This window comes from Colobus angolensis, unplaced genomic scaffold (genome assembly GCF_000951035.1).
Source record: "Colobus angolensis palliatus isolate OR3802 unplaced genomic scaffold, Cang.pa_1.0 Scaffold4, whole genome shotgun sequence".
NCBI classification, from domain to species: Eukaryota; Metazoa; Chordata; class Mammalia; order Primates; family Cercopithecidae; genus Colobus; species Colobus angolensis.
The window spans coordinates 7,378,168-7,389,542 of record NW_012117376.1 but is presented as its reverse complement, the minus strand read 5'-3'; the positions used below and the strand labels follow the sequence as shown (position 1 = coordinate 7,389,542).

Below are 11,375 nucleotides of genomic sequence, written 5' to 3'. Positions count from 1 at the left end.
TGCTCCCAAGACTACCACCACCTCTCCTCCAGGTAAGGACTGACAGCCTTCCCTGGCTGGTAAGTTTTTGGACAGGTTTGTGGTGTGGCACTTGCCAGCATGGGATATGGGACTCTAGGTGAGTCATGGCTTCTCTCTGAACCCCATTTTTCCTCCTCTGTAAAATGAGCATAGTACCATTTACCTAGCCGGGCTGCTTTGTGGATTAGCTCTGCTCATGTGTGTGCACTGCCCGGGACAGAGCTGGGTGGGCCTGTGTGTTTGTCAGAATGAGTGGAACTGGCTACTGACATCTGTAACTTTAATACAAATTGATCATAACTCATAAAACGGGCAACATTTTAAATAAAAATACTTCTGGGGTGGCCCAGATTCTGGTAGTTGAAGGGGTGGGGTAGGGCTGACAATTCCTCTTGCCCAAGGGAGGCCCCGGCAGGTGGGGGGCCGCCACTAAGAACCCCCTATGTTTAGCTCTTCTGGCTACCTTGAGATGGTGTGTTCAGAGACCCCAAGTGCAGAATCTAGGCCCCAGAACTAGAAAGAAAAGTCAAGGCCGGGGGGACATTTAGGCTGAGTCTTGCAGCCCACTGCTCCAGTTCCCACCTCTGGGCAGGGATAGAACCAAGGGGCAGGACAACCCTGGATGTGGACTCCACCCTCTCCCCGAGTTCTTCACCACTGGATGCTGTGGCAAAAAAACACAGGCGGGGCTTGCTCAACCCACCCAAACTTCCTTCTAGTGAGCCTTTTTGTATGACTGAAGTTGGAAAGAGGAAAACAACATTTCCCAGACTCCCTTGCAGCCAAAGTTCTGGATCTGACTTAAGTTCCCCCAAACAGAATCTCTTGTAAAAATTTAGATTTGGGAACTGAGTGAAGTGGGAGAGGGGCAGGCCTCAGGACATCCATTGGCTGGCATGGACCATGGCAGAGGGAGCCTAGTTCTGCAGTCAGCAGCTTTCTGGCGCAGTGGCTTCCTGCGGATGGGGGCAGCTTTGCTGGTCACAACAGACATGATGAATCTGGCGCTGGGAGTCGTTCCTGGAAATTCAGCAGAGTCTGCTTCTCCAGCTCTTCCAACAATGTTGCAAGCCACCAGGGGCCAGGTAATAAATCCTTGTCTAATTAAACCAGCTACAAGTGGCTCTTGTTTTCTGCAGCAGGATCCTAACTGAGATAGATGCCAAGTCTGACGAGGGGTACCAGCCAACAGCCCCTCCCAGTGCTTGGGTCCTAATTACAACAACTGCTTCTGGAAGCCTCCTGCACCCTAGCAGGTCACTGAGGCTTGGCTAAAGAGGGTTGGCTGGACTCTTGTTCAGAGCTGCTGGGGACCTTGATCATCCAGGGAGGCTTGTCCTGCAGTTGCTTTTAGGCTAATGGGCTCTCCATCAGCTTTGGGTATACTCTCACCCTGACCTTGGGCCTGTGCGCAGGAAGGTGGTGGTACATGACTGTAATGTGTGGACTCAACTACCAGGTGCCTTCCACAGGCCACAGCATCATCACTGACCAGCAGATCGGTGGGAAAAGTAGGAACCATATAGTTCTTAGTGTGGGGGTGGCAGGAGAGGTTGGTTCTCAGGCAACCCTCGGACACTACCTGTGTCCACTGTGGACTGGGGTCCAGGGTAAATGGCCCATCACTAGCTTGGTCAGGGGCAAGTCTTAGGCCATGGGACATAAGAGGGTGCTGTGTGTCTTTCGGGCTGCCAACTACTGGCCATGCTCTGACACTTCCTGAGGCCAGGGCTGGGCAGGAGGGAGACGCTGGAAGGTAGTCCCCTGCCCCTGAGAGGATGGGGCTGAGGGTTGGGCAGGGGTTGCCCTGAGGAGAAGCCATGTCACATCCGTGGATCAGAGCTGTATCCCCATCAAGGTCAGAGCTACAGAACATCGATGCTGGAAGAGAATTTAGGAAGTAGGGAATGCAACCTCCATTTTACAGACAGGGACATGGAGACTGGAGGGTAAACAACTGGCCTGAGGTCTCCAGTGGCCACAGTGGGCCGTAGTCCAGGTCTTCTATCTCCTGGGCAGGGCTCTGGCAGGTGGCAGTGGCGCTAGGAGGCTGTGGTCTCCTTCGGCCTGGACTAGATGCGGACGGTGTTGATCCGCAGCGGCTGAACGTTCTTGCCATTGGCGTGGCTCTGGCCAGGGCTGAAGTAAGAGCAGAGCTTGCCAGGGAACTTCTCGCGGAAGGTGTAGAGCCAGGACATGTCATCAGCATTGTAGAAGATGAGCAAGCCTTGATCGTAGTCCAGGAAGACGCCCACCTTGTCAAGCTTGTCCCGGACGTTGAGCCGCGTCCAGGGCTCCGTGCAGGCGCTGTACTGGTTGCCATCGTGCATCACGATGCAGTAGAAGCCACGGCTGGGCTGGATCTGGATGCTGCCCTTGCGGCTTGCAGCTTCGTGCGCCAGCCCGATCACCCACTGGGTCTTCTCTGCCACCACCACCTCCCAGTAGTGGACGCCACTACTGAAGGCTTCAGAACCCAGCACCGACACCTCCACATCGAAGCGCTTTGGTGAGTCCTGCAGCGGCTGTGGGTGCAGGTTGCCGTAAGCCACAATAGTGCAGTCGTCCGACAGGATCAGGCGCTGGTGGGCTGTGCCTGGGTCCAGGGTTAGGGCGGCTGGCACTGTGGGGGGTGGAGGAGGGAGAGGAGATGAGTGGGGAGAAGGCTGTGGACCCACCATGCAGTGCCTTCCTGAGGGAAGAGTTCTGGTTGGTACGCAGGAGGCCTCTGACCTGCTGTGTGACCTCAAATACAAGTCTGCCCTCTCTGGGCCTCATCTTCCTCCTCTGTAAAATGGAAGGGTGGTGGTTAAGGTCCTTCCAGATATTATCTGCAGGGGAGCAGGGGCTACAGCTGCTTGTTCACTGCCGGATGCCCAGGGCGAAGCACATAGTGGGGACTGGCAAATGTTTGTTGAATTAACCAGAATGAGGCCTAGAATTGGGGAATTTTAGAGCTGAGAGGGAGCTTCCAGATGATCCAGTTGCTACTGTCCCCTAGGGGGAATGGGGAAATTTGTGAGTATGTTCAGGTGGTCTTAACGACAGCTGGGATCCAGGGATGCTAAAGACCACGAAACGGACAGGACAGTTCTGCAAAGGGAAGTTCTGCCCCACACCTTCCCTGACTCCCAGTGATTTCCACATGTCCCAGCAGACATTCATGTGGATGAAAAATCTTTTTTATAAGGATCAGAAACTATAACCTAATTCCATTTTATGTATAAACATGAAATAATTTTTTGCAGTTTTAATATACACTGAATATTTCAGAATGCAACCACCGTGTAAATGAAGGGAAGGCTGCATCTGTTTTGTTTGGAACTTCCCTAAGAAATGTTTGTTTTCTTGGAAAATACATCCCTAAGGACAACACCACTGACCGAGACAACCTATCTGTATAGGCATTTGAGGCAGGATGGTGTTTTACCTATGACGAGAGGACCTGGCTACTTTGCTATGTTTTCTAGTGTGATTGTGGGTGAGCATCTACATGTTGACATACAAAATATTTTATTATTAATAATTTCCTTCTATTTTCCTTTATATTAATAGTCAGAGTATGTATATATGTACATATACACACACAACACTTGAAGCTGTGAAAAGGTTACACTTGAAATTGTAAAAAGGTTATATTATCTTTGAGATACTACAAATGATTTGTTAGGAAAAGTAGACAATGGGTCTGAAAAGATTGAAAACCGTGAATTCTAGGCCACCTCTTCCATTTGACAGATGAGGAAACTGAGACCCAGAGGGGAGACATGACAAACTTAGATCATCCTGCAAATATTGGCAGAGCCAGGACTAACCAAGGCCGTCTGCAATCTAGCTCCAGTCCTTTCTCCCAGCCAACCTCTCACTTCTGCCCCCTACTCGACTCAGGTCCAAAGCCTCTGCTCACACGGTTCCCTCCACCTCCTCCTCTCTGCTTGTTGTAACCATCCCCAGAGGCTCAATTCAAAAGGCCCACCCTGTGGGAAGCCTTCCTGGTCGCCCAGCAGATGTGCTCGTTCTGTCCTCTGAAATTCCTTTTTCTTCTTCCTTCCTTCCTTCCTTCCTTCATTGATTGATTCATTCATTCATTCATTCATTCATTCATTCATTTATTTATTTATTTATTTATTTATTTATTTATTAGACAGAGCCTTGCTCTATCCCCCAGGCTGGAATGCAGTGGCGTGATCTTGGCTCACTGCAACCTCCACCTCCCAGGTTCAAGTGATTCTCCTGCCTTAGTCTCCTGAGTAGCTGGGATTATAAGCACCCGCCACCATGCCCGGCTAATTTTTTGTATTTTTAGTAGAGATAGGGTTTCGCCATGTTGGCCAGACTGGTCTTGAACTCCTGATCTCAGGTGATCTGCCCACTTCAGCCTCCCAAAGTGCTGAGATTACAGGCGTGAGCCACCATGCTGGCTTCTTCTTTTTTAAAAAAATAGAGACAGGGTCTCACTCTGTCACCCATGCTGGAGTGCGGTAGTGTCATCATAGCTCATTGGAGCCTCCAACTCCTGGGCTTAAGTGATCCTCCTGCCTCAGCCTCTTGTGTAGCTGAGACTATAGGCATGCCTCACTATGTGGAGCTAATTTTTAAATTTTTCATAGAGATGAGGTTTTGCTACGTTGGCCAGGCTGGTCTCAAACTCCTGGCCTCAAGTGATCCTGCTGCTTCAGCCTCTCACAGTGCTGGGATTATAGGTGTGAGCCACCATACCTGGCCTGAAATTCTTTAGCTTTATTTGTGCCCTGCTACTGGCATGCGGTATTATCTTCTGTGATCACATTTTGCCCTATTTCCCCATTTGCACCAAGAGGGCAAGGACTGTGTACTATCTAACTGGGCTCTCCCTTGTGTGTCCAGAGCCCAGCCCAGGGCCTGGCATGTGACAGGTTTCCGGAAAGACTCACCAAATTAAACTGGCCGTGTTTGTGTTGGGCAGGTGGCATGGGCTGCATCACCTGGTTCTGGGCTGGCCACACTGGCTTAGCAGGTCTGACTCTAAAAATTTCATGAACTCTTGTTAAGACCTCTGTTTACTCTCTGCTCCCTGAGGGAGCTGATAACCAGCCAGAGGAGAAGGAGGAACCTGGGATTGACTTTCCTTAGCCTGAGTGACCGTTTCCAGGCAAGAGCAAGACAGAGGTGAGGAAAAGTGGGAAGAAGGAATGTTGCCTCCGTTCCTTGGGGGTCTTGGACATCCAGCTCTCTGGCTCTTTCCTTATCTGGCAAAGTGGGGATGTGGTTATGCTTGGCGGGAGCATTCCCCCTACTTCAGTTGCCTCTGTTGGCTGCATTCACGCACAGAAATAAGATGCCTCAATGATGGGGACTGTCTCCAACAGGGAGCCACATCCAGTCCCTGAACTGTGCCTCTGTTCATATACCCACTGGACCGCTGACCTGTATCAAGTTCCTTCCATGATCTTTGCCAGGAGTAAGTTTAGTTTTGCATTTTACCCTCTGTTTCTGTCGTTTGGACTTAGAGGGCTATATGGAAGTAATTAGCCCTGTGAATAGCGGGGTCAATGGAAACACAATCCTCTGTCCAGGGACATAGAAGACGGGGAGCCAAGAGAAGATGGACACTGATGTTTCATCCTGGGGTCTGACTGGCCACAGGCAGCTTGTCAAAACCAGGGGGCCCCTGCCCGGTGGAATGTGGGGAATTCCCACAGTGGGGTTGGGAGGTGGGAGTGGGAGGGAGCTGTAGGAGGAGTGTGTGGTAGGGGGAAGAGCTAGGGCGAGAAGAGGAATGTAATCAGACATAGGTGGGCCACCCCTATGACAGTGGGATGTGGATTCCACTCAGGTGTGGCGGCGGAGGGGCAGAAGAGCGATGCACCGTGCCCAGGCATGAACAGCAGCAGTTCAGAGTGCTGGGGGAATCTAGGCATAATATCTAAGGCGCCTGGATGATTTGAGACCAGCTACAGGCAGCAACCAAGGCTCAGGGCAGAAGGACTGGTGAGGGGTGGGCGTACTCTTGAGCAGGCATGAGGGCTCAGCCTCAGACTGGTAGCTTATGTAGGGCAAGGTAGGCCACTTGTGGTGCCACTGATGAGTGGGAGGGTATCCTAGGAGGGAGACAAGGGGGCTCTCAGTGGGTCTGAGACCAGCAGACAAAGATGAGCCTGCAGATTGGAGGAAATCCTGACCCACCAAATGCCAGCCCTGGCGAGTGGACCTGCGCTGCTTGAAGCCCAGGGGACAGGATGGGTACAGGGCCTGCCACTCACTGGGCTGGCCTAGGGGCAGGGCCTACCACTCTCTTAGGCAGGGGGTGTGGCCTGACTCTTAGGAGGCTTCTATACCCCAAGGGGTGAGGCTGGGCAGGGCCTGGCACCCTGGCTGGAGCCACCTCCAAGGCCTTGCATGAGGGACAGGGTCTTGGCTTCTGGGGCTCTCTCCCTGAGGCTAGGGCTAACAGGAATAACAACCTTCAGACCAGAGAGGGACCTGGAAGGGGCATGGCAACACCTCCTCCCACTCTGAGAAGTCAGTCCCTCCATCTGTCCCTCATCCCCAGGAGGTGACAGGCCCAGCGAAACAAGTGTAGTCCCCGGGGGCTCACTATTCTACAGGTCAGAGCTCAGTTCTAAGTCCCGGGACACCAAGATTTATAAAAACAAAAAGCCAGACACTGAGGCAGCCCATCTGGTCTCCAGGTGTGTTCTCCATTTATTTAAGCCTCTCTGAGACCTTGAGGTCAAAGGCATTCAGGAAGGATCATGAACTGTGGAGGTCCCAGGAGATATTTCCCGGCCACCACTGAGCAATCACATTCTGCCCAAGCAGCGGAGAAAGCCCTCCCGGGGCACAGCCCAGCACAGCTGCTTGGCAGTGAGTGGATTGTGTTTCTTTGTTCTCAAGAACAGAGGCTCCGAGCATGCAGAGGCCTGACAGAACATGAAAGGCTGGCTGTCAGCGTTTTCCTCTGGCCAGGCCTTTAAAAAACCTGGTTCCTTAGTCCCTCAGATGTACAGGGAAGGCATGTGCAAAAACATTCTCACACTCACTAGCTCATTGGAGCACCACGACAGTCCCAGGGGCACAAATTGTTCTAGCCATTTTTCAGAAGAGGAGACTGAGGCTCCAAGGAGATGACTCTGAGGTAAGTGGCTTGCTCAAGCTGCCACTTGGGGAGGAAGCAGAGTTGGAACTTGAGCTGAGGTCTTTTCATATCATGCTTTTTCCAGCATGTCGCCCCAGAAAGCCTGTTTAGCAAGATGGGAAGCCGGGTGCGGTGGCTCACACCTGTAATCCTAGCACTTTGGGAGGCTGAGGCAGGTGGATCACCTGAGGTCGGGAGTTTGAGATCAGGCTGACCAACATGTAGAAACCCTGTCTCTACTAAAAATACAAAAAATTAGTCGGGCATGGTGGAACAAGCCTGTAATCCCAGCTACTTGGGAGGCTGAGGCAGGAGAATTGCTTGAACCCAGGAGGCAGAGGTTGTGGTGAGCCAAGATCGCACCACTGCATTCCAGCCTGGGCCACAAGAGCGAAACTCCGTCTCAAAAAGGAAAAAAAAAAAAAAAAGAGGAAAAAAAAAAAAGACTGGGGAACCATCTGTCGATTCATGATAATAATAACAATAAACAGACAGGAATCAAGTACTTACTAAGTGTTACAGGATCATTATTACAAACAAATACTTTAATCTGCACAGCTACCCTGGGAGAGAAATGCAACTATCCTTGTTTTACAGATGAGGAAACTGGGGCTCAGAGAGGGGAGAGAATTGCCCTGGGTCACACAGCTAGGCAGAATATGCGCTGTGACTCAAAATGACTGGATTCAGATTAGCAAGGGAAGGGGAGCAAGCAGCCCAGGAAGGGGAGGAGGCAGGAGCAAGGCAGGCTACTCCTGGTGTCCTTGGGACAATGGGCTGCCTGGCCTGGCTGGGGAGGCAGTTTGTGCCTGGGAGTTGGGAGATTTAGACCAGGTAGGTAGGAAGGTCACAGTTAGAGGAGAGCTTCCTAATGTTAGGCTGGGGGTGGGACAGAGGGGTGGGAGGTGGGGGAAAGTGGAAGTGCCAGAGCAGGGGAGTGACAGGTGCTGGATGGGGTTCTCAGGTGACCCAATAGGAAGCCTGAGCCAGAGGGGAGGGGCAGGCAGGAAGCTGCTAGAATCCATGGGCTAGGTCCCTGGGGGCACCCCTCCCATCTGGACATAAAGGGCTTTGGTGCTGGCAGAGGAGCCAGAGTGACTTCACAGGCCCCACAGACAAAGGAAGGGGCCCAGCCAACCAGGCTGCTGCTCTCTGAACTCCCCAGGGGCCTCTGCTCTGGGCAGGATGTTGGAGCACAGGCTGTTCCTCCCTCAGCCCCTTTCTGGCAGGCAGCTTTCTCTGGGGCAGTGGTTCTCAGCTGGGCCAATTTTGCTTCCCAGGGACATGTGGCAAAGTCCGGAGACATTTTTGGTTGTTACAACTGAGTGGGGTGGCTACTGGCATCTAGTGGATAGAGGCCAGGGATGCCGCTAAACATCCTGCAGTGCACAAGGCGGGGCCCTGCAACAGGGAATGGTCCAGCCTCCGGTATCCGCGGGGCTGAGGCTGAGAAACCCTGCACTGGGGTGACGGCAAGCTCCACATCCCTTTGCTCACGTGTGAGGGAGTTGAGAAGGGAACACTAGTATCCCTGTTTCACAGAGGAAGAAGCTAAAGCTCAGAGGAGGCAGTCATTTGTCCCAGGCTGTGCAGCAAGTTTCTTCAGTCAACAAATATTTACTAAGCACCTACTTTATGCGAGGCACTATTCTAGAAACAGAACTGGGACTAGGACCCATTCATTTTTTAGGCATTCAGTGACAAACGTTTGCTGTGCTGGCTGCTGGGAGTGAATCAGACCTGGCCCCTGACCCTCAGAGTTCGCAGTCTAGACAGTGAGACAGCCACACAGACAATGACAAGACAGTGAGACTAGGTAAGCCCAGGTTGCCTTGAGAAATCTGGGAAGGCTTCTCAGAGGAAGTGTTTATAAACTAAGATGCCAAGGAGAGTAAGAATTGGCCATCAAAGACTGAGGATTGTGTAGAGGGCTCCAGCCAAAGGGAACGGCATGTGCAAACGTGTAGGGAGAATATGGCTCATTTAAGATCTGAAGATGGGCAGGGTGTGGTGGCTCACGCCTGTAATACCAGCACTTTGGGAGGCTGAGACTAAGTTCTAGGAGGCAAAAGCACATCCAAGGCTCCGATTCCCTCCCCAGTCACTGACCCAGGAGAGCCCTGGAGCAGGGAGCCTGGGGAGCCTTCTAGCCTCAGCTGCCACCTGCTCCACGTCTGTCACAGCTCGGAGAGGCAGTCCAGGTACCTCAGCCTGGCATTCAAGGCCGTATAGGATCTGGGGCCTGCCAGCTTCTCATTCTCTCTTCCATTATCTTGCTCAGCTATAGGAACCATCTTTAGATCTTTTTTTTTTTTTTATTTAATTAAAAAAAAATTTTTTTTTTTTTTTTTTGAGGCCAGGTGCGGTGGCTCATGCCTGTAATCCCAACACTTTGGGAGGCCAACAAAGTGGGTGGATCACGAGGTCAGGAGTTCAAGACCAGCCTGGCCAATGTGGTGAAACCCCGTCTCTACAAAAAATACAAAAATTAGCTGGGCGTGGTGGTGGGTGCCTGTAGTCCCAGCTACAGTGGGGCTTTGGTGCCCACTTATTCTACTTTCTCTGGGCTCTTGGAGATGAACTGTCTGGGCTCCCAGCAGAAGCTGGCTCTCAGCCACGCAGCAGATCGCAGTCAAGGCTGTCACTCCTGCAACTCCCTCTCCCACATCCTTAATTCTGTCCCTTCTACTGGATCTTTCCAATAATCTCACCGATATGCTGTATTCTTCTATCATAAAAAACAGCACTACCGCATTCTCTCTCCTTCGCTTGAGTAAAACTCCTTTAAAGCATTGCCCCCACCTCTCTTGGACCAGCTCCAACCAGGTTTTGGCCCCTATTGCTCCACCCAACCAGCTCTCATCAAGGCCACCAATGACTTCCTTGTTACTAAACCTGGAGAATAGTCTGTTCTGAGTTCTCCCACGCTTGGCTCAGCAGCCTTTGTCACCATTAGCCTCTCTCTCCTGGAAACGCTTCCTCCAGGCTTCGAGGATATACCTGGGTTGCCCTCCTATCCCTCCGTCTACTCCTTCTAGGTCTCCTTGGCTGGGTCCCCCTCCTGTCCCTGACTTCTAGGAGTGTCCCAGGGCTCCTGATGTTAGGGCAGCACTCTGTCTTTTCTATCTACCCCCACTTCCTAGGTGATCTTGTCCAGGCTCATTAAATGCTGTCCATATGCTAATGATGCCGGTGCTGACCTTCCTCTTGTATTGCTGGCTTGTCATCCCTACTGCATTTTCAACATCAGCACTGAGATATCTAATTGGCATCACCAACCTTACAGGCTTACAACTTCATCCTTTTAGTCACTTTGGCTGAAATAATTGCTATCTCCCTTGTCTTCTTTCTTTCACGCCTGGATTTGCTAATCCACTAGCAAATCCTGTTGGTTGTCCCTACAAAATATGTCCTAAATCCTACCCCTTCACACCCCCTCCACTACAATCACCCTGCTTCACACCCACAGCACCTCTTGCCTGGATTACCCAGTGGTCTCCTAACCCATTTCCCAGGCCCCATCCTTCACCCCCTTCAGTCTATTCTCAACCCACTAGCCAGAGGGTTCCTTAAAAAACTTAAACCATCTCACGTCACTTCACTGCTCCAAGCCCTCCACCGGCTCTCATCTCACTCAGCATAAAATCCAAAGTTCTCACAATGGCCTACAGACCCTCGTGGTCTGGCCACTGCTACCTTCTGAATCTCTTCACCTCCACCCTCCTTCTCACTCTTCTCCCTCCAGCCACGTTAGCCTCCTTGCTCTTCCTGCCTTGGAAACAGAGTGAGACTGGTGAGAGTGAGATGTGCTCCTGCCTCAGGGCCTTGGCACTTGCTGTTCCCATGCCAGGAACACTCCTCCTCCAGATACCTACGTGGCTCACTCTCCTTCAGCCCTTGACTCTAATGCCTCCTTCTCAGTGCAGGCTGGTTCCTGGACCACCTGTCTAAAATCTCCATCCTGTCTCACCTTTCCCAGCCCCCTTCCTTATTCTTTGTCAGTATCTAATGTGCTCTGTATTTTTCTGATTTACTTTTGTCTACTGTCTCTCTCACACCCTAGGATGTAAGATGTGTGAGGGCAGGGTTTTACCTGTTTTGCTCACTGTGGTATCTCCAGCACCTAGAACAGTTCCTGGTGTGAACTGTTATATACCCCGCTGTATAGAAGGAGCCTATGAAGTGTCCAGGCCTCAGTCATTTCATCTGGAGAATGGGTTTGCTAATGGAACCTACC

The 11,375-nt window shown here is 51.6% G+C and overlaps 1 protein-coding gene across 1 annotated transcript in view; it reads right to left on the bottom strand.

Moving 5' to 3' along the window:
- Nucleotides 1–780: 780 nt before the first annotated feature.
- Nucleotides 781–11,375, bottom strand: part of TRIM62 (tripartite motif containing 62) — a 34,859-nt gene continuing 24,264 nt past the window's right edge. Inside the window, exon 5 of the mRNA XM_011955384.1 lies at nucleotides 781–2,644. Within this exon, the coding sequence (XP_011810774.1) occupies nucleotides 2,094–2,644 (551 nt within the window). The 3' untranslated portion in view covers nucleotides 781–2,093. The remainder of the gene's footprint in view (nucleotides 2,645–11,375) is intronic.